The 22,575-nt window shown below is 47.0% G+C and overlaps 1 protein-coding gene across 3 annotated transcripts in view; it reads left to right on the top strand.

Moving 5' to 3' along the window:
* The first annotated feature begins 4,575 nt into the window (after positions 1 to 4,575).
* Positions 4,576 to 22,575, top strand: part of LOC134341190 (uncharacterized) — a 47,907-nt gene continuing 29,907 nt past the window's right edge. Inside the window, exons 1-4 of one of the 3 annotated variants that reach the window (XM_063039007.1) lie at positions 4,603 to 4,832; positions 5,270 to 5,398; positions 5,851 to 6,003; positions 16,180 to 16,413. In XM_063039007.1, the coding sequence (XP_062895077.1) occupies positions 4,814 to 4,832; positions 5,270 to 5,398; positions 5,851 to 6,003; positions 16,180 to 16,413 (535 nt within the window). In that variant the 5' untranslated portion in view covers positions 4,603 to 4,813. Of the gene's footprint in view, positions 4,833 to 5,269; positions 5,399 to 5,850; positions 6,004 to 16,179; positions 16,414 to 22,575 lie in introns of all 3 variants that reach the window. The other 2 variants (XM_063039009.1, XM_063039008.1) reach the window with 2 other exon arrangements.

Here is a 22,575-nt window from a genome sequence, read left to right as displayed (position 1 = left end):
TAAGGTATTGGTGTGGGTGGAGAATTGGTTAGCAGACAGGAAGCAAAGAGTGGGAATAAACGGGACCTTTTCAGAATGGCAGGCGGTGACTAGTGGGGTACAGCAAGGCTCAGTGCTGGGACCCCAGTTGTTTACAATATATATTAATGACTTGGATGAGGGAATTAAATGCAGCATCTCCAAGTTTGCGGATGACACGAAGCTGGGCGGCAGTGTTAGCAGTGAGGAGGATGCTAAGAGGATGCAGGGTGACTTGGATAGGTTGGGTGAGTGGGCAAATTCATAGCAGATGCAAGTTAATGTGGATAAATGTGAAGTTATCCACTTTGGTGGCAAAAACAGGAAAATAGATTATTATCTGAATGGTGGCCGATTAGGAAAAGGGGAGGTGCAACGAGACCTGGGTGTCATTATACACCAGTCATTGAAATTGGGCATGCAGGTACAGCAGGCGGTGAAAAAGGCGAATGGTATGCTGGCATTTATAGCAAGAGGATTCGAGTACAGGAGCAGGGAGGTACTACTGCAGTTGTACAAGGCCTTGGTGAGACCACACCTGGAGCATTGTGTGCAGTTTTGGTCCCCTAATCTGAGGAAAGACATCCTTGCCATAGAGGGAGTACAAAGAAGGTTCACCAGATTGATTCCTGGGTTGGCAGGACTTTCATATGATGAAAGACTGGATGAACTAGGTTTATACTCATTGGAATTTAGAAGATTGAGGGGGGATCTGATTGAAACGTATTGTGACAAAAGAACCAGTTATCAGAAGATTGATGCCGATAAGAGAACAATGGGGGAACATGCAAGGTGCTAATAAGAGGGAGACGAGAGAGATTACCGAAAGGAGACACGGTTCCGAGTATTGTCAGAGACCAATGGCTTTGAACCCTGAACTGTTTGAAGTTTGATGGACAGGCGATACCCCAGCAGGGGTATAAAAAGGGACAGGTTCGCTAAGGCAACAGACACACGACTCTACGAGGTAACGAGACCCTGAAAGCAGTGTGCCCCCCCCCCCACAAGTTGGTGGGAATTTTTGGAGGTCTGGTCGCGGGACCAGCCATAGACGCACAGGGTAGAAAGATACGGTAGGGCGGGACCCGGTGTGTGTATCCGCCCTTGCCTGGGTGCCGGGTTCACCGCAGAAGAACGATCGTATCTGGAACAGAGGGGTCACAGTCGGTGACCTCAGAAGACATTACAAAGGGCTCACCCGAAAGCTAACTGCGAGGAATATCGAAGGTCTGTGTGGAATCCGTTTTGAATATTCATTCGCTTTCGCTCTCTCTCTTCTCCCCGCCCCATCGGCACAACAGCGATTACTGCGAACTGAACTAAATTGAACTGAACTTCGCGTCACTTGAAACTGATCATTTACCCCTAGACTGCGATAGAGCTTGATTGATCCTATTATCCTAGTTCTGTGTACATGTGTGTTTTATCATTGCTAAACTGTTGCATTTATATCCTTTTGATTAGAGTACTGTGTTGCTTATTTCTTTAATAAAACTTTCTTAGTTCCAGTAATCCAGACTCCAACTAAGTGGTCCATTTCTGCTGGTTTGGCAACCCAGTTACGGGGTACGTAACAGTATAAAATCCTAAAGGGATAGGACAGGCTAGATGCAGGAAGATTGTTCCCAATGTTGGGGAAGTCCAGAATGAGGGGTCACAGTTTGAGGATAAAGGGGAAGCCTTTTAGGACCAAGATTAGGAAAAACTTCTTCACACAGAGAGTGGTGAATCTGTGGAATTCTCTGCCACAGGAAACAGTTGAGGCCAGTTCATTGGCTATATTTAAGAGGGAGTTAGATATAGCCCTTGTGGCTAAAGGGATCAGGGGGTATGGAGGGAAGGCTGGTACAGGGTTCTGAATTGGATGATCAGCCATGATCATACTGAATGGCAGTGCAGGCTCGAAGGGCCGAATGGCCTACTCCTGCACCTATTTTTTATGTTTCTATGTTTCTAAAAACGGTTGGGGTGTTAACAAGCCCAGGGGGCGTAATGATATTAATCAAGCTCGGTGGGAGTATTAAGTGCCATCTTCCATTCATCATCTGACGAATCAGAATTAAATTGAAGATATTCCTCAGATCCAATTTAGTGAAAAATTTGGCCCCTTGCAGTAAGTCAAATGCTGAGTTCATTAAGGATAAGAGGGAACGATTTTTAATGGCAATCTTGTTCAGATCCCGATCATCAATACAGCGTCTCGGGGTGCCATCATTCCTAATGACAAAGCAGGGGAAATCGAGGGTCTGAAAACTCCCGATGTCAACACCTCTGAGGTAATCGTCCATAGCCCGTCTCTCAGGACCAGATAGGGAGAACAGCCTCCTTCGAGAGGGCCAGTTCTGCCGAAGGTTTTCAGCCCAAAACGTCGACCGTGCTTTTCTTCCGCAGATTTTGCCTGGCCTGATGAGCTCCTCCAGCATTTTGTGCGTGTTTCTTCGAGAAGGACAAGAACCCAGTGATAACTCAATGGCGCGATCATAATTACGATGGGGCAGCTTTTTTCTTGCTAAAAACCACTATGAGATCTGAGTCTTCAGAAGGGACTCTCTTAATCTCATTAACTCAGCAAGGTCGGATAAACAATAGAAAATCTGCAGATGCTGGAAATTCGATCAACACACACAAAATGCTGGAGGAACTCAGCAGGCTGGGCAGCATCGATAGAAAAAAGTACAGTCAACGTTTTGGGCCCAAACCCTTCAGCAGGATTGGAAAAAAAACTGAGGAGTAGAGTTAAAAGGTAGGAGGAGGGGAGAGAGAAACACTAGATGATAGGTGAAACCGGGATCAGAGGGATGAAGTAAAGAGCTGGGAAGTTGATTGCTGAAAGAGACAGGCCATGGAAGAAAGAAAAAAGAAATAACTTCACTTTATTTCTGTGTATTTAAATTACATTTACAGGCTATCTATCCGGTCAAGTTAGCAAGTGCAAAACAGCCAACTTATTCTTCAAAAAGTGAGAGATGTCAATACCATCACACAACTGGCTGTTAAGCTCTAGATGAGTGTAAGTGTTATAACCCATCGGCAGTGGTTATTCACGGACATGAGCCAAATACATTCCAAGGAGAATTACCTGTGGATCCGCAGATACCAGAAATGGACCCACAGCCTACAGGCTTAGTGCTCATTTCAGAGATCACAGATCAACTCACAGGATAATGGTGTGTCATCCAATATGACCAGGACGTGTATCCTGGCATCACTCAGGATGCAGGTGCAGAAAGTTGTTGCATTGTCAAAACTGTGAGGCGAACTGAGAGAAATCACTTCTTTTGTCCTATAAGAGAAGATCTTCTGTGCTATTTACCACACGATCTACTGGGCCTTGTCTCAGAGCCCCAACCAGTCACAAACAACACATCATGCATCCTGTGATTGTGTGGGAAATGGAAATTTGAATAATGAACTAATGGTGACTATAAGAAAGTGCTTTAAATTTCAAGTATTTCTTTTTTCAGAATTGCTGAGATTTCTATGAATGTTTCATAAGTCTTACTGATAAAAATGTGTAGAGGGTTGAGTAAATGTTTTGCCAGCGTCTTAAAAAAAGTGCTCTGTCTAATGTACAGTTGAAAAAAATAGTCTCTACAATCTGGTTGAAATTTGAATTGCTAGTTATTCAAGAGTTGAGGAAGATTAGGCAGGTGTGTCATAAGGATTTTTGTATATTTTAACAAGACGAGACAATGCCTACATTAGGCGGGCTGTCTATGTTAATGTTTCATGTGGATAGTTTTAACAAAGTTCTCTAGCTGACTGCCTTAAAAACTGTGACCACATGCAATTTTGATAAATACTGCAGACTCTAAGAATGTGTTTTAATTATTAGTGTTGCTTCTTCTAGTTGGACAGATGTTTTGTCAGAGTTAAACTAAAACCATTGTTTGTCAGTGTCAAAAGTATTTTGTCATTACCATCGCAGAGCAGATTTTGATGAGAAATAAAGTTTTGTTTGGTAATATTGGTCTGAACTCATTTGCTGGAGTCAAATACTTTGACACCAAAATCGGCATTCGGTCAAAAAAGGTTAAAATTCCAAAAGTCAGCTTAGTAAACTAATGTTTCACTGTTTAGCCAAGGAAATTACAAATGTGTCCCCAAAATATACCCTGAATATACTTAAACACAAATTTATTAAAGGACATGGTTTTTATTTACAGGATTGACTTTGAAATCTTTGTTTATCATCTCAGTTTAAATGGTGTGATGGTAATAACATTCATCCATGTTGATCAATGCCAAGATCTTGTCTTCATTCCGGAGCCTTGTACTGTAAGATAAACTGAACAAGGTTTCAATTAATTTCATTTTTTCAGAATTTCAAATACTGTAGTCAGAAGTGCTCCTAATTGACGGCAGAGGGAGAAGTTACAGTATTCCTGAATCGGTGAGTGTGTGAAGGTTTGGGTATGCAGATTGGATCACTGGGGGTGGGCGGAATAAACATTGGTGGAGCAGCGGAGGAGCCTGGGGTAAAGGTGACGGAAGACGAGACGAGTGGAGGTCAGCACGGCTCAACCTCGACCAAAGGGCAGGGTTGAGCACCGAGTCATCGCCCCTCCCGTTCCGTCTGTTTGACCCGAACCCGACAGCTGTCGCCCACGTCCCGACTCTCTCCAATCCAAGTTCGAGATAGGCACCATCTTGTCCCACCCTCCTTCCTGTCCACTCACAAACCGGCGGCATGATGACTGGCGCCCGGTTGGCTCAATGGAGGAGCCAGCGTGGGTCGGCACGGAAACACCCGAGAACTGTAACATTGCCGAGATCGGGCTGGTGACGGAGGAAAATGGGGAATCTGTGCAACGGTAGGTCCCGGGGCAAGTGGCGGAATAGGAATGGAAATAAAGGAGAAGATGTAGTGATTCCGAGAGGTAGAGGTGGAAGAATGGGAATGATGGGAGAAGGATTTGAAACGTTCCGGAGGAGAGGGGTTGATGGGGGAAAGGGGTTGCTGGAGGACGTAGTTACTAGAGGAGGTATGAAGCTATCATTTCGAACCCCTTTGCCTTTCCTCATCTCTGTAACCCCCTTTGGCCTCGAAAGATTTCTGTTCCTCTGTAACACACCCCGCACCGCCCTGCATTTATGTAAGCGTCCGTCCCCTCCATTGTCTGACTGTGATGAGAGGCTGACAGAACTGTACCCCAGGCTGTTAGTGGACAGACCAGGAGCGAGGTCATGCCAAGGTTTCCCACGCGATTCTGGGCAACAGGCTTCTGACTGCTGTATGTGTTATCAACAGGCTTCGACTGCCGTAAGTGTTGTCCGGTAGGGTCGTGTGCAGATTCAGAGAGTGGCGGGGCCTCAACAAGGACGAGCAAAGTTTCGCCATCGAACAACGTCAGGAGCTTGAAGGACGCGCAGTGTAACGGTGAATGACAGGATGAGGGTTGTAGGGTGAACTCGATGGGTTGAACAACCTGTACAACGTACGTCCGGATGTCTCCCAATGACAGCTGTCTTCCCAGCAGTATCCCTTCTGTTTGCAGAGTCTCCCTCAGATCCATACCGCAGCTGGTAGGCCCAACGCCCCTCCCTGTCTGTATGACTCCACTCTGGCCTTTACATTCCTCCCTGTCTCTATGCCCCCCACTTCCGGTCCCTATATCCCTTGCTGTCTCTCTGGATCCAGCTGGCATCTATGCCCCCCCCCTTCCCCTGCACATCCACTCATTTTTGTGAATCCCTCCAAGTCTCTGTGACCCCTTCTGCTTCCAGGTGGACATTAAATCAACAACCTCCCTTTCCAATATGGAAAATCACCCTGAGTGAAATGTGCTGGTGTGAGGCAGGCTGAGTGAGCACAGGTTCTGTGTTTTACAGTGCAGTGTTACGGTCGGGGAGACATCCATGAGGAGATTGTAAAGAAGCTGGAAATTACCCAGTGTGAAAGGCCAGATTTTCCCTGTATTTTGTTTGTCTACAAAGTGTCTCGTGAAACTGAGGATCTTCGAAATGCCCTCCAGTGGGTCACAGGTAAATACTCCCATTCTCTGTCTCTCACTGACCGGTGAGGTTTTGTCTTTGAGGGTTTCTGCTGCCTCTTCTCTCATGACATTAAATAACTGGGAAGCATAAAACAATCTGCTGGAGGAATTCAGGGTCAGGCAGCATCTGTGGAGACAGAGGGACTGATCGCATTTCGTGTTGAAACGCTGTGCCAGAATTGTGAAATATTCAGAATCAGAATAAGGTTTATTATCACCGGCATGTGTTATGTTAGCTTAGCAGCAGCAGTTCAATGCAATGCATAATATAGAGGAAAAAAATAATAAATAAATAAGCAAATAAATTACAGTATATGTACAGTGTATATCGAATAGATTAAAAATTGTGCAAAAACAGAAATAATATATATTTTTAAAAGTGAGGTAGTGTTCGCAGGCTCAATATCCATTTAAGAATCGATGGCAGAGGGGAAAAAGCTGTTCCTGAATTGCTGACTGTATGCCTTTAGGCTTCTGTACCTCCTACCTGACAGTAGAAGAGTGAGAAAAGGGCATGCCCTGGGTGCTGGAGGTCCTTAATAATGGACGCTGCCTTTCTGAGACACTGCACCTTGAAGATGTCCTGGGTACTTTGTAGGCTAGTACCCAAGATGGAGCCAACTAAATTTATGACCTTCTGCAGCTTCTTTCGGTCCTGTGCAGTAGACCCCCACCTCCCCCCCATACCAGACAGTGATGCAGCCTCTCAAAATGCTCTCCACGGTACATCTATCGAAGTTTTTGAGTATTTTTGTTGACATACCAAATCTCTTCAAACTCCTTGTGAAGTGTAGTCACTATCTTGCCTTCTTTATAGCTGCATTGATATGTTGGGACCAGGTTAGGTCCTCAGAGATCCTGACACCCAGGACCTCATTCTCTCCACTTCCGATCCCTCTGAGGATTGGTATGTGTTCCTTTGTCTCACACTTCATGAAGTCCACAATCAGCTCTATCATCTTAGTGACATTGAGTGCAAGGTTGTTAATGTGACACCACTCCACTAGTTGGTATATCTCACTCCTGTACACTCTCTCGTCACTGTTGTGGCGTGGATGAAATCACCGGAGGGACAGAGTCACTGGTAGATACAAAGCAGCTTCTTTATTCGACAGAACAAGATACAGCAAGCATCATACGGCGACGTTTTGGTGGAAAAGGTCTGCTAGCCCAATGTGGGCTCGATATTTATTTGCTAAACACAAAGGGCAATCCCTATTTACAAAGTATAGACAATGCTTTCTTTTGAAGCTACATACAAAACATCGCACCTTCTGACTTCATCCTTTCCTTCCGACGCCAACGTGTCTGGGTTGGTGTTCACAGCCTTTAGGAATGCAAGCTAAATCCACAATACATTTATTTGGTATTTTACGTGCTAACAGAGAGGACAATTCATATTTATAAAGTATAGATAACACTGTCTTCGAAACTACAGCATCTGGTCAAACTACTGCGTCAGCAGCATCTGGTATTCACAGCTTTTAGGAAATGCATTGTTATGAACTCAATCCACAGTATGTTGTCAAACAGAAGACTGGTGGCCAAGCCACTTAAGTGTAAATGAATCATCTACCCAAAAACTCACTCGAACAGTCCCTCCTCTTGGTCCTCCTGAACAAAAATAAATTTATACCAGGAAAGGCCAACCGAGGAGGAACTACTCAAATAGGGCAGCAAAAATGCCCTGTCTCGAAATTCACCCCCCCCCCAATTTTGTGTGCCTCGATATCTATCCTAGCATTCCCTATTCGCTACCTACCAAATGTTAAGCAGAGAGGCTGTTCCAAGTCTTTAGGAATGCGGCTCCTTTCGTGTGCCTACTCTTTCCCTGCAGGCTGACTGCAGCTTAACCATATTCCTTTGTCTTCAGCCCTTTATCTTCTGGTCGCTGAAACTCTCCTTCCAGGAGCATCTTCTCATCGATGTACAGGAAGGGGTTGGGGCAGCCTCTACGTAAATGTCTGTAAGGACCTCTCCCCGGTGGCACCTCCTTCCGAACTGTCCAGTCGTTCACTGGCCCAACTGCTGAAAAGGGCCCAGCTCCTCAGACTGGGGTGACTGCTTCCAGATGCCGTGTGCAGTCTGAAATGCCATCGAAGTGGTGGAACTTGCCGTCTCTGCTTTAATTCAAAAATCCCTCCCCATCTATTTTCCAATAATTCTCTATACTATGCTGTAAAGCTAATCGTCTACCTTTAGCAACCAGCCTTCTTTACAGAGTAATCATCACACTTTAGCAGGCTATTCATGGTTTTCCAACATGCTCTCAGTCTCTTCTGCCACGCTCTCGGCGTTTTCTGCCTTTGCGTTTCCTCCAGGTATGTTTTCATCAGCTGTTGTCAGGTCTGGCATGGCCGGCTGGTGTTCCTCTCCTAGGTTCTCTGTAATTACATGGTTACTGGGTACATTTGATCCCCCTCACTGTCTGTGGGAGCAACAAGAGGGTGAGTGGTATGCTTTAACCTGGGTCCAGCGTTTCCACTGACTGCCCCACCGAGTTTGTACACAGACACACGTATCATTGGTTAAGAGAATCGTCTGCGGTCCTATCCACCTGGGGGAAAACCCTGACCTTTCCGGCAGCACCCTCACCATAATTTGGTCACCGGGCTGTGGAAGGACTATCTCCTTTCCCTCTGGCTCTCTCTGATCAGTGATTCGCTGCTGTTGTTTCGCTTGATCCTTTAATACTTTAAGTTGGTTACAAAGGTCTTTCACGTATTGGGTCATTCTATCCCTGTAAGCCCCAGGCTCCCTGCAACCCGTAATTACCCCATAAGGAAGTCGCATTGCTCACCCCATCAATAATTCATGGAGGCTGAGACCCAACATATGGTTCGGTGTTGCGCGCAATCTCATCAGGATTCCTGGTAATACATCAGCCCATGTCTTTCCTGTCTCAGCTATAGCTTTGGCTAATGCATTCTTGATTGTTCGGTTCATCCTTTCTACCATCCCTGAACTCTGGGGGTGGTAGGCTACGTGGAACCGCTGTCGAATCCTTAGCAGTCAGCACAGTTCCTTCATCACTTTCCCCGTGAAATGTGCTCCCTGATCTGAATCCACCTGAACTGGGGTTCCCCACCTTGGGAGGATTTCCTGAACTAGGATCCATGCAGCCGTGCAGCAGTGCAGTCCCTTGTTGGGAAAGCCTCTACCCACTGGGTGAAGTGATCCATAATTACTAGACAGCAGCTTTTCCCCCTGCCTTTTGGCAGGGGCCCTGTGAAGTCTATTTGGATGTTTTCCCCGGGTCCCCTCGGCCGAGGCTGTTTTGCCAGCTGTAGCTTTCTGCCCTTACTGGGGTTATGCTGGGCACAAATGATACAAAGGCGGCAGAATTTCTCAACATCCCCGCCCATCCCTGGCCACCACCAGTCCTGCCGGAGGGTTGTGGTCATGCTCTGCCTTCCCTGATGCATCACCCCATGATATAACTTTAATAGTATCTGTCTAATACAGGGTGGGGCCACCGCGACTCTTTCCTCCCCGTGTGCCCAGCACCTATCTGGTCCCTCCTTTTCTCCTCCATTTTTCCTTCTCTTCAGCTTCCACATCTTCATAAAAGTTTACTAAGCTGGTTTCTGTCGTTTCCTCCTGTACACCTACAATTTCAATTGCCTCTTGTCCCCTGCTGCCTTCTTTGCAGCAATGTCTGCCCCCGGAGGAAAACTTTATGTTCTAGAATGGCCTCAGTCTCTCTGAGTATCCCCTGGTGTTTTTGTTCTTTCGCTATACTCTGAACAGCGGTCAGTGTGTCAGTTTGTATAGGGTCCTGCTTCGAGGGGTTATACACACCCTCCTCTATTTTAACTGGGTTTATCTGTACTCGACCACAATCTTGCTTGTGTGTAGCCCACACTGCTGGGAACTGCTGACAAGGTAACCCATAGACCCCATCTGGGCTGCAGTCTCTGGTGATCAGGGCAGCTGTGACTATGCTAGGCAGGTTGTGTATTCTGTTGGTTGTATGCATTCGCTGCCCCTGACTCGTCCATATTATTTCTCCCTTTCCCAAATCTGTAACAATTCCTGCTTCCCTTATGATTTTTTAGGATAGCGCCCTCGATATTTGGACATACCCAGAAATACACTGGAAGCTGCACTTCCCCGATTTCTAGTATTTGCGACTCACGTCTTTCTGCTTTTACTGTTTTTCCTCCTACTCCCGTAATATAAATGGCCTGTCTGGTTGTTGTTAAGGGTAGGTCAGTTATCGATACTGATGCCCCTGTGTCCACTAACATATTGCATTGCCAGCACCCTAACAATGCTGTTGTGTACATCCGCGGGTCACCAGCACTGGCAGTGGAGCCCGCCACCACATCTTTTTCTGACCTAGGAGCCGTCTTTAATAATTCTATGATCTGATCGACAGTCAGACTGGTCACCGATGGGGTGGGAGATTGTGTGTCTGCTGTGACCTTCACCTGGGTTTTCCCTCTCCCTTTTGGACACTTCAGCCATGTCCCGATTGGCCACAGCTGTAGCATATCATCTCCTTCACTGTCTTATACGCGGTCCGGCTGTCCTTTGCTCGGTGCCCTGGCTGCCGGCAAGCAAAACAAACTCTCCGGGACATCACAGCAGCTGCATCCACTATACCCACTTTACGATTTCTCTTGCCTTTTCTTTGATCTATCTCACTGGCCCATGAAACTATCGCAGAGTAGTTAGACCCCACCGTTATGCCTAAACCTAAAACTTCCTGGTGGGCTGAGCTCAGGCCTTCCTTCAGCATTTTCAGGAAGACCAGGTCATCCCTCTCTGGATTATCCAACCCTGAATACTCCTCATATGTTCGATATTTAAGTTCTGCATAATCCATGGCCATCTCTCCTGCTTTTTGAATCACTGCCATTATCATTCCCCAGCTACTCTCACCTCCCCCCAGTCGCTGCCTCACTTCCCCTTTAAAAGATCGATATCTTTCTTCATTACTGGCACACCTGGTAGTTGCCCATGTACCATCCCACACCCCCGGGCCATATGGTCCCATATATTCCTTGGGCACTTCGCTTTCACCAACACGTGTATATCTTTAGAGTGCACCTGGTGAATTTCAACCATTTCATTGAGCTTGCACCAGAATTCTGAATTCCCACAGGCGACCTTAAGTGAGGGCAACTCAGACAAGATGCGCTGTTTCTCCCCTGGGGTGAAGGGCTTATAAATAGTCATAATCAAGGTCAAGGGCTGGCTCGGATCATCAGGGTTCTCAACCTGATGTTACCTGCCCTCAATAGGTGCCATTCTGGTATATCTATCTGGGTAAAACTTCTCCCTAAGATATCCCCACACTAATTCCCACACTACACAAAATATAAAAGACGGGTACCAGTTAATCAGTACATAGTTAAAACCGCAGAGTATGTATTCCACAATCTGCCACTTTTGAGTACCCGAACTCATGATACGTGCTGTATTCCTTTGCATCACACTTGCAAACGCATACACTAAAATGCAGCTCCGCGAACGAGTATAAACGCCCCTACTCTGGGTCTCGAACCGTACCGTCGGTTACCACCTTTCGCAATTGGTGGCTCCATCTCATCAAGTTAGCCAAGTTAACATGCAAAGTTTCCTCACTTACATGAGCACATGCACACGCACACACTACTTTTACATCTACCAGTTCAGCTCTCCGCGTTTGTGATACCTCGTGTTCCCGTGTACCACCGACCGAACAGATCCAAGTGTGAGTGTTATTTTAGAAAAATACTTACCAACTTACACTGCTAGGAACACTGGCTACATGATGGGTCATGAAGGCATCACATTCCTGACACCAAATGTTGTGGGGTGGATGAAATCACCGGAGGGACAGAGTTACTAGTAGATGCAAAGTAGCTTCTTTATTCGACACAAGATACAGCAAGCATCATACGGAGACCTTTTGGTGGAAAAGGTGTGCTAGCCTAATGTGGGCTTGATATTTATTTGCTAAACGCAAAGGGCAATTCCTATTTACAAAGTATAGACAATGCTTTCTTTTGAAGCTACATACAAAACATCACACCTTCTGACTTCATCCATTCCTGCCAACGCCAACATATCTGGGCTGGTACTCGCAGCCTTTAGGAATGCAAGCGAAATCCACAATACATTTATTTGGTATTTTACATGCTAACACAGAGGACAATTCATATTTATAAAGTATAGATAATATTGTCTTCGAAACTACAGTATCTGGTCAAACTACAGCGTCAGCAGCATCTGGTATTCACAGCTTTTAGGAAGTGCATTGTTATGATCTCAGTCCACAGTACTTTGTCAAACAGAAGGCTAGTGGCCAAGCCATTTAAGTGTAAATGAATCATCTACCCAAAAACTCACTCTAACAGTCACCACCTGAGATTCTACCAACAATGGCTGTATCATCAGCAGATTTATAGATGGTATTTGAGCTCTGCCTAGCCACACAGTCATGTGTTATAGATGATATTTGAGCTATGCCGAGCCACATAGTCATGGATATATAGAGAGTAGAGCAGTGGCCTAAGTACACACCCCTGAGGTGCTCCAGTGTTGATCATCAGCGAGGAGGAGATGTTATCACCAATCCACACAGATTGTGGTCTTTCAGTTAGGAAGTTGAGGATCCAATTGCAGAGGGAGGTACAGAGGCCCAGCTTCTGTAATTTCTCAGTCAGGATTATGGGAATGATGGTGCATCCTGACATAGGTGTTTGTATTAATACCTGTGACCAGTGTAGAGGTGGGAACTCCCTTGCATCACTGGAAATGTGTGTGGATCTTTCTGGGCACCTGAGTGGGGAGCAGATACTTGGGCTGAAAGTCCCAGTGCCTTTCTGAAGGTCTCAGTGCCCACTGCCTCTGTCAGTGCTGTAGCTCCTGTTGGGAAGTGAGTGCCAGTAGTGGGCATGGGAGGACATCTTGTACACATACAGCATCGCCCCGACTCTATCCAGACACACGTGGGGGCAGGAAGGTGAGTGGAGCCCCGGGTGGAGAGTACTGAGTCCAGGATGATGTACATGGTGGGTTGGACACACAGGAAGGTGGGCAGAGCCCCGGGTGGAGAGTACTGAGCCCAGGATGATGTACGTGGTGGGTTGGATACACAGGAAGGTGGGATGAGCCCCGGGTGGAGAGTACTGAGTCCAGGATGATGTACATGGTGGGTTGGACACACGGGAAGGTGGGCAGAGCCCCGGGTGGAGAGTACTGAGCCCAGGATGATGTACATGGTGGGTTGGACACACGGGAATGTGGGCAGAGCCCCGGGTGGAGAGTACTGAGTCCAGGATGATGTACGTGGTGGGTTGGATACACAGGAAGGTGGGCAGAGCCCCGGGTGGAGAGTACTGAGTCCAGGATGAAGTACATGGTGGGTTGGATACACAGGAAGGTGGGCAGAGCCCCGGGTGGAAAGTACTGAGCCCAGGATGATGTACATGGTGGGTTGGATACACAGGAAGGTGGGCAGAGCCCCGGGTGGAAAGTACTGAGCCCAGGATGATGTACATGGTGGGTTGGATACACAGGAAGGTGGGATGAGCCCCGGGTGGAGAGTGCTGAGTCCAGGATGATGTACATGGTGGGTTGGATACACAGGAAGGTGGGATGAGCCCCGGGTGGAGAGTACTGAGCCCAGGATGATGTATGTGGTGGGTTGGATACACAGGAAGGTGGGCAGAGCCCCGGGTGGAGAGTACTGAGTCCAGGATGATGTACATGGTGGGTTGGATACACGGGAAGGTGGGCAGAGCCCCAGGTGGAGAGTACTGAGTCCAGGATGATGTACATGGTGGGTTGGACACACGGGAAGGTGGGCAGAGCCCCGGGTGGAGAGTACTGAGTCCAGGATGATGTACGTGGTGGGTTGGACACACGGGAAGGTGGGCAGAGCCCCGGGTGGAGAGTACTGAGTCCAGGATGATGTACATGGTGGGTTGGATACACGGGAAGGTGGGCAGAGCCCCGGGTGGAGAGTACTGAGTCCAGGATGATGTACGTGGTGGGTTGGACACACAGGAAGGTGGGCAGAGCCCCGGGTGGAGAGTACTGAGTCCAGGATGATGTACGTGGTGGGTTGGACACACAGGAAGGTGGGCAGAGCCCCGGGTGGAGAGTACTGAGTCCAGGATGATGTACATGGTGGGTTGGATACACGGGAAGGTGGGCAGAGCCCCGGGTGGAGAGTACTGAGTCCAGGATGATGTACGTGGTGGGTTGGACACACAGGAAGGTGGGCAGAGCCCCGGGTGGAGAGTACTGAGTCCAGGATGATGTACATGGTGGGTTGGATACACAGGAAGGTGGGCAGAGCCCCGGGTGGAAAGTACTGAGCCCAGGATGATGTACGTGGTGGGTTGGATACACAGGAAGGTGGGCAGAGCCCCGGGTGGAGAGTACTGAGTCCAGGATGATGTACGTGGTGGGTTGGACACACAGCAGCACACAGGTCACTCTGTTACTCTAACCGAATTTGCAGCATCCTGGTCACCCCCGTACAGGAAAGGTATCAGTAAGATTGAAAGTGTGCAGAGGAAAGGACGTTGCCCGGACTTGAGGACCTCAGTTATAGGGAAAGGTTGTGTAGGATTGTGTTAGGATTTTATTCCCTGGGGCGAAGGAAGACGAAAGGGAGATTTGATCAAGGTACACAAAATTATGAGAGGTATAGATAGGGTAACTGTGAGCTGAGCTTTTCCACTGAGGTTGGGTGAGACTGGAACTAGAGATCATGGTTTAAGGGTGAAGGGGGAAATATTTAAGGGGAACATGAGGGGGAGTTTCTTCACTAAGAGTGTGGTGAAAGTGTGACATGAGCTGCCAGCGCAAATGTTGGATGTGGATTCCATTGCTACATTTAAAAGATATTTGGATAGGTACACGGGGGGAGGGCTATAGTCTAGGCAGAGGCCTACTATGGGAGTAGGCAGAATAACTGTTCAACATGGCCGAAGGACCTGTTTTTGCACTCCACTATATATTCTGTGATTCAGGAGATGGGACAGTGTGGAAGGAAGATAATTGTCCCGCTTCAGAGATGTGTCAATGGAGAGGATGGTGACTGAACTAGGTTTATTGCACGGGAGGAATAGCAGCTGCTTGGGTACCAGGCTACACCTGACACTTCACAGTAAACTACCCCCATGGAATAGCAGGGACATGTCTGATGTGTGTCTGGGATGGGAGCGTTGGGAGACTGATGGGACTGTACCCAGTCAGTCAGTGACTGTGCCAGGAATACTGGCAGATCAAGTCCCCAGACTCACCCCTACCTCTCTCTGTGACCCCTCTAGTTCTGACTGTCCTGGCGACTTTGATCACAGGACTGTCTCCTACTGGGTCAATCCCTCCAATTGGCTATGTTAAGACATTAGACTACAAAAAATAGGAGCAGAGTTAGGCCATTTGACCTATCAATTCCACTATGGCTGATTAACCGTCTCAACCCCATTCTCCTATCTTCCCTTCATAACCTTTGACACATAGAACTTATAAACCTCCACTTTAAATATACACAAACTTATCCACAGCTGTCTGTGGCAATGAATTCCACAGATTCACCGCCCTCTGGCTAAAGAAATTCCTTCTCATTTCTGTTCTAAAGGAATGTCCCTATACTGAGACTGTGCGCTCTGGTCTTAGAATCCCCTCACTATTGGAAACGTCCTCTCCACAGCCACTCTATCTAGCCTTTGCAGTATTCGATAGACTTCAGTGAGGTCCCACTCCTCTTCATTCTTCTAAACTCCAGCAAGAACAGACCCAGATTCATCAAAGGTTCTTCTTACATTAACCCTTTAGTTCCTGGAATTACTCCTGTGAACCTCCTCTGGACCTTCTCCAATACCAGCACATCTCTTAGATATGGGGCCCACAATTCTCCAATTGGGGTCTGACTAATGCCCTATAAAGCTACGGCATTACATCCTTGCTTTTGTGTACAAGTCCTCTCAAATTAAATGCTAACATTGCATTTGCCTTCCTTACCACCAACTCAACCTGCAAGCTAACCTTCAGGGAATCCTCCATGAGGACTCCCAAGTCCCTTCGCACCTCTGATTTCTGATTTTCCTCCCTGTTTAGCATTAGTCTATGCCTTTATTCCTTCTAAAGGCATGGGAATAAATGAAATAACAGAGATGGGTACAACCTGGTGAATGAGATCTGTGTAATTCCACCACAGAGAAACAAGGGGTGAGAAGAGAAGACATCGGTGCTGTGGTCCTGCTGGAAAAGTCTTTGGATAAGCGGAGTAAGTCGGTGGATGTTGCTCACCAGGGAATGTTTGATGATAAAACTGTGGTTGTACGAATTCTCTGGAAACAGAGGCAGAACTCAACTGGTAAGATTCCGAAGAGTCCCATCAGCAACTTGCAGGCGATGGACAAAATCAAACAGTCCATCAAGAAGTGTCAGGGTGAGTAAAGGTTTCAACACAGACCTCTTTTACATTTGTTAATCCCAGTGTGTGATGTGCAGACAGTGACGATACCCTCCCCCTGCTGACCTGGTCTGGTTGGTAGGTTACTCCACGCTACCAGGGGTCGATTCTTCACTGTGCTCTGAACTGACCAGGGAAGCTCACCATGGAGACTGTCAGTGACTGTCACCTCTGTCAGTGGATCAAAGATCAAATTCCATTCCAGCTCCCCATTTTCTGTCCTGGTTTTGAAATGCTCAGACAATGTGTTTACTGAACAGTATCCTCATTCTGGAACTTTGTAATGACTGTACAAACATTTTTCCTGTGATGATATTGTCATAACAGATTCCAGTGTTTCCATTTTCCTGACCCCCATTATTCCAAACCTTAGACAGTAAAGACAGACAAACAACGTCTTTACTCAGTGAACCTGAAGCTGCTAATTAGGCCTTGAGTTGTGAACCAAGATCACTCCGTCTCTCATCACCACTTTGCTGTTCCCATCCCATCTTAAGTTCAGACTAAATTTATTAACAAAGAACATCTATGTCAGGGTGGTGGGTGGAGATACATTTCTCCCAAAGGAGGTGTAAAGTGCCTCTTCCCTCTGCTAGCCTGCAGGTCACCCATGCACAAGGTATATAACTAAGTTAGCACTTCCTTCCACACTCCGGATCAGAATGACGTGAAGCCATCGGAGCAGAGGGTGGATGGTCATGTCAGCAGCTGATGCACATCACAAGTCCTGGATCTCTGACCACAATGCAAGGCAGGCAGTTACTGATAATGGCTGGGGCCACCCATCTTGTAAAGACACTGCACATCTGTAGACAAAATTGGCCAAGAACAATCCTGGTGATTGAAGGACTATGATCACCCAGGTTATGAAACACGGTGCAACTGAACAAACATACAACCCTGTGATTCATTTTTTTTCGAACATGCTAAATAAATCCATAACAGAATAAAAATCATAACAGAATTAATGAAAGAACGCACCAATTGGGCATTCAACGAGTGTGCAAAGGACAACAAACTGCAAATGCAAAAAGAAAGAAATAATAATAAATGAAACAGTAAAAAATATTGCAACATACGCCAGTGATATTAAACCTGCTTCTCATTATAGAGGTACATTAAATTATGAGAGGAACAGATAGGGTTGATGGCCAGGGTTTCACAGAGTACAGATAGGGTCGACAGTCAGGGTTTCAAAGGGTACAGATAGGGTCAAAGGTCAGGGTTTCACAGGGTACAGATAGGGTCGACAGTCAGGGTTTCAAAGGGTACAGATAGGGTCAAAGGTCAGGGTTTCACAGGGTACAGATAGGGTCGACAGTCAGGGTTTCAAAGGGTACAGATAGGGTCAAAGGTCAGGGTTTCACAGGGTACAGATAGGGTCGACAGTCAGGGTTTCAAAGGGTACAGATAGGGTCTGAGGTCAGGGTTCCACAGGGTACAGATAGGGTCAGTGGTCAGGGTTTCACAGGCTACAGATAGGGTCGAAGGTCAGGGTTCCACAGGGTACAGATAGGGTCAGTGGTCAGGGTTTCACAGGCTACAGATAGGGTCGAAGGTCAGGGTTTCACAGGGTACAGCTAGGGTCAAAGGTCAGGATTTCACAGGGTACAGATAGGGTCAAAGGTCAGGGTTTCACAGGGTACAGATAGGTTCTAAGGTCAGGATTTGACAGGGTACAGCTAAGTTCAAAGGCCTGTGTTTCACAGGCTACAGATAGGGTCGAAGGTCAGGGTTTCACAGGGTACAGATAGGGTCAAAGGTCAGGGTTTCAAAGGGTACAGATAAGGTCAGGGTTTCACAGGGTACGGATAGGGTCAGAGGTCAGGGTTTCACAGGGTACAGCTAAGGTCGAATACCAGGGTTTCACAGGGTACAGATAGGGTCTAAGGTCAGGGTTTCACAGGATACAGATAGGGTCTAAGGTCAGGGTTTCACAGGGTACAGATAGGGTCAAAGGTCAGGGTTTCACAGGGTACAGATAGGGTCAAAGGTCAAGATTTCACAGGGTACAGAGAGGGTCGATGGTCAGTGTTTTACAGGGTACAGATAGGGTCGACAATCAGTGCTTTACAGGGTACAGTTAGCGTCTAAGGTCAGGGTTTCACAGGGTACAGATAGGGTCTAAGGTCAGGGTTTCACAGGGTACAGATAAGGTCAGAGGTCAGGGTTTCACAGGGTATAGATAGGGTCAGTTTTCAGGGTTTCAAAGGCTACAGGTAGGGTCAGTGGTCAGGGTTTCATAGGGTACAGATGGGGTCAGTTGTCAGGGTTTCACAGGTTACAGATAGGGTCGATGGTCAAAATTTCACAGGGTACAGATAGGGTCGACGGTCAGTGTTTTACAGGGTACAGTTAGCATCAAAGGTCAGGGTTTCACAGGGTACAGATAGGGTCGAATACCAGGGTTTCACAGGGTACAGATAGGGTTGAATAGCCAGGGTTTCACAGGGTACAGATAGGGTCGAAGGTCAGGGTTTCACAGTGTTCGGGTAGGGTCAGTGATCAGGGTTTCACAGGGTGCAGATAGGGTGGAAGGTCAAGATTTCACAGTGTACAGATAGGGTCGACGGTCAGGGTTTCACAGGGTGCAGATAGGGTTGAAGGTCAAGATTTCACAGGGTACAGATAGGTTCAGAGGTCAGGGTTTCAAAGGGTACAGATAAGATCAAAGGTCAGGGTTTCAAAGGGTACAGATAGGGTCAGAGGTCAGGGTTTCACAGGGTACAGCTAAGGTCGAATACCAGGGTTTCACAGGGTACAGATAGGGTCTAAGGTCAGGGTTTCACAGGATACAGATAGGGTCTAAGGTCAGGGTTTCACAGGGTACAGATAAGGTCAAAGGTCAAGATTTCACAGGGTACAGAGAGGGTCGATGGTCAGTGTTTTACAGGGTACAGTTAGCGTCTAAGGTCGGTTTCACAGGGTACAGATAGGGTCTAAGGTCAGGGTTTCACGGTACAGATAAGGTCAGGGTTTCACAAGGTATAGATAGGGTCAGTTTTCAGGGTTTCAAAGGCTACAGGTAGGGTCAGTGGTCAGGGTTTCATAGGGTACAGATGGGGTCAGTTGTCAGGGTTTCACAGGTTACAGATAGGATCGATGGTCAAAATTTCACAGGGTACAGATAGGGTCGACGGTCAGTGTTTTACAGGGTACAGTTAGCGTCAAAGGTCAGGGTTTCACAGGGTACAGATAGGGTCGAATACCAGGGTTTCACAGGGTACAGATAGGGTTGAATAGCCAGGGTTTCACAGGGTACAGATAGGGTCGATGGTCAAAATTTCACAGGGTACAGATAGGGTCGACGGTCAGTGTTTTACAGGGTACAGTTAGCATCAAAGGTCAGGGTTTCACAGGGTACAGATAGGGTCGAATACCAGGGTTTCACAGGGTACAGATAGGGTTGAATAGCCAGGGTTTCACAGGGTACAGATAGGGTCGAAGGTCAGGGTTTCACAGTGTTCGGGTAGGGTCAGTGATCAGGGTTTCACAGGGTGCAGATAGGGTGGAAGGTCAAGATTTCACAGTGTACAGATAGGGTCGACGGTCAGGGTTTCACAGGGTGCAGATAGGGTTGAAGGTCAAGATTTCACAGGGTACAGATAGGTTCAGAGGTCAGGGTTTCAAAGGGTACAGATAAGATCAAAGGTCAGGGTTTCAAAGGGTACAGATAGGGTCAGAGGTCAGGGTTTCACAGGGTACAGCTAAGGTCGAATACCAGGGTTTCACAGGGTACAGATAGGGTCTAAGGTCAGGGTTTCACAGGATACAGATAGGGTCTAAGGTCAGGGTTTCACAGGGTACAGATAAGGTCAAAGGTCAAGATTTCACAGGGTACAGAGAGGGTCGATGGTCAGTGTTTTACAGGGTACAGATAGGGTCGACAATCAGTGTTTTACAGGGTACAGTTAGCGTCTAAGGTCGGTTTCACAGGGTACAGATAGGGTCTAAGGTCAGGGTTTCACAGGGTACAGATAAGGTCAGGGTTTCACAAGGTATAGATAGGGTCAGTTTTCAGGGTTTCAAAGGCTACAGGTAGGGTCAGTGGTCAGGGTTTCATAGGGTACAGATGGGGTCAGTTGTCAGGGTTTCACAGGTTACAGATAGGATCGATGGTCAAAATTTCACAGGGTACAGATAGGGTCGACGGTCAGTGTTTTACAGGGTACAGTTAGCGTCAAAGGTCAGGGTTTCACAGGGTACAGATAGGGTCGAATACCAGGGTTTCACAGGGTACAGATAGGGTTGAATAGCCAGGGTTTCACAGGGTACAGATAGGGTCGAAGGTCAGGGTTTCACAGTGTTCGGGTAGGGTCAGTGATCAGGGTTTCACAGGGTGCAGATAGGGTGGAAGGTCAAGATTTCACAGTGTACAGATAGGGTCGACGGTCAGGGTTTCACAGGGTGCAGATAGGGTTGAAGGTCAAGATTTCACAGGGTACAGATAGGTTCAGAGGTCAGGGTTTCAAAGGGTACAGATAAGGTCAAAGGTCAGGGTTTCACAGGCTAAAGATAGAGTCTAGGGTCAGGGTTTCACAGGGTACAGATAGGGTCAAAGGTCAGGGTTTCACAGGGTACAGATAGGGTCGAAGGTCAGGGTTTCACAGGGTACAGATAGGGTCGAGTGGCAGGGTTTCACATGGTAGGGATACCTAAAGCCAGAGCGCTCAGGTTCAAGGTGAATGGAGTGAGATTTAAGGGGGACTTGAAGTGTTAGTCTTCCACACAGAGTGTGGTGGATCTACAGAATGAACGGCCAGCGGAAGGGATTACAAATACAACGTATAAAAGACTCTTAGACAGCTACATGGATAGGAAGCATTTGGAATAATTACGAGCCAATCCTGTCAAATGGGTCAAACTCAAGCAGACATTTTGGTTGGCGTGGCCTCTTTCCTCGCAGTGTAACTCTGAATAGAACAGGTTAGAGGGGCCAAGAAACCTTCTCTTGCTTCTTGTCATTCATCTCACTGCAGTTAATGACATCAAACCTGAGTCACTGGATCTGTAAGTGTTTGTTTTACATTGGATATCTAAATAAAATAAAATAAAAGAATAACAGAATGCAGAATAAAATGTCTGTTCCAGAGAATGACAGACACAGCTGCGAGTTGATATTGGCCAACATCACTGAGGAAACATAAGACAGCTGCTCCTGTGGCACTGCCTTGAGGAACTCCTGCAGTGAGATCCTGCGCTGGCATAGTTGAACGTCAACACCCACAGCCTCCTTGCTCAGTACAAGGTCCGACTGCAGGCTCAGGGAGTTGTGGAAGAAGTGGAGGAAAGAAAGGAGTAGTTAGGGGTGGGGAGAGAAGAGGGTCATTTGGGGGTAGTGTAATACACCAGTGGTGAGGGTTACCCATTGGAAATGCCAATGTTCATGCCAGAAGAGCACCCAGGCAGAATATCAGTTGTTGTTCCTCTCATTTACTCATTCCCACCCGGTTTCTCTGTAATGAAATATTTTTAAATTAGTTTCCTGTTCGTCCTTGATGCAGCAGCAAGTCGTATTGGAGGCACTATAGAAATGTTAACGGTCATGAACACTATTTTATTGTAATTATATAAATATTAATAATCATTAACCACTTCAATCAAATACAGAGGACAAAGTAATGTAATTATCAACTTTGAAAATTCACAGTGTACTCTTGACTCTTAATCTATGTTCTCAATATTTATTCAAAGATTTCAAAGCTACATTTAATGTCAGAGAAATGTATACAATATACATCCTGAAATGCTTTTTCTTTGCAACCATCCACAAAAACAGAGTAGTGCCCCAAAGAATGAATGACCGTTAAACGTTAGAACCCCAAAGTCCCCCCAGCTCCCCTCCCTTCTGCACATAAGTGGCAACAAGCAGCAATCCCCACTCTCCCCACCAACAAAAAAAAGCAGCTGCACCCCCCACCGAGCACTCAAGCATGCAGCAAAGCAACAGCAAAGACACAGACTTGCAGTACCCCATAGCCTACTCGTTCACCCGGTATTTGACATACCACAGGCTCTCTCTCCCCCTAAGAAGGAAGAAAGATGTATCTCCATTTCACAGTGAGAGGGGAGACATAAAAACAACTCACTGGTTTACGATATTAAAAGTCCATTACGTTGCTTCTTTTCGAGCTCTGT

The sequence above is a fragment of the Mobula hypostoma genome (assembly GCF_963921235.1).
Source record: "Mobula hypostoma chromosome 8 unlocalized genomic scaffold, sMobHyp1.1 SUPER_8_unloc_3, whole genome shotgun sequence".
NCBI classification, from domain to species: domain Eukaryota; kingdom Metazoa; phylum Chordata; class Chondrichthyes; order Myliobatiformes; family Myliobatidae; genus Mobula; species Mobula hypostoma.
This window is presented reverse-complemented; position numbering and strand designations above follow the sequence as displayed.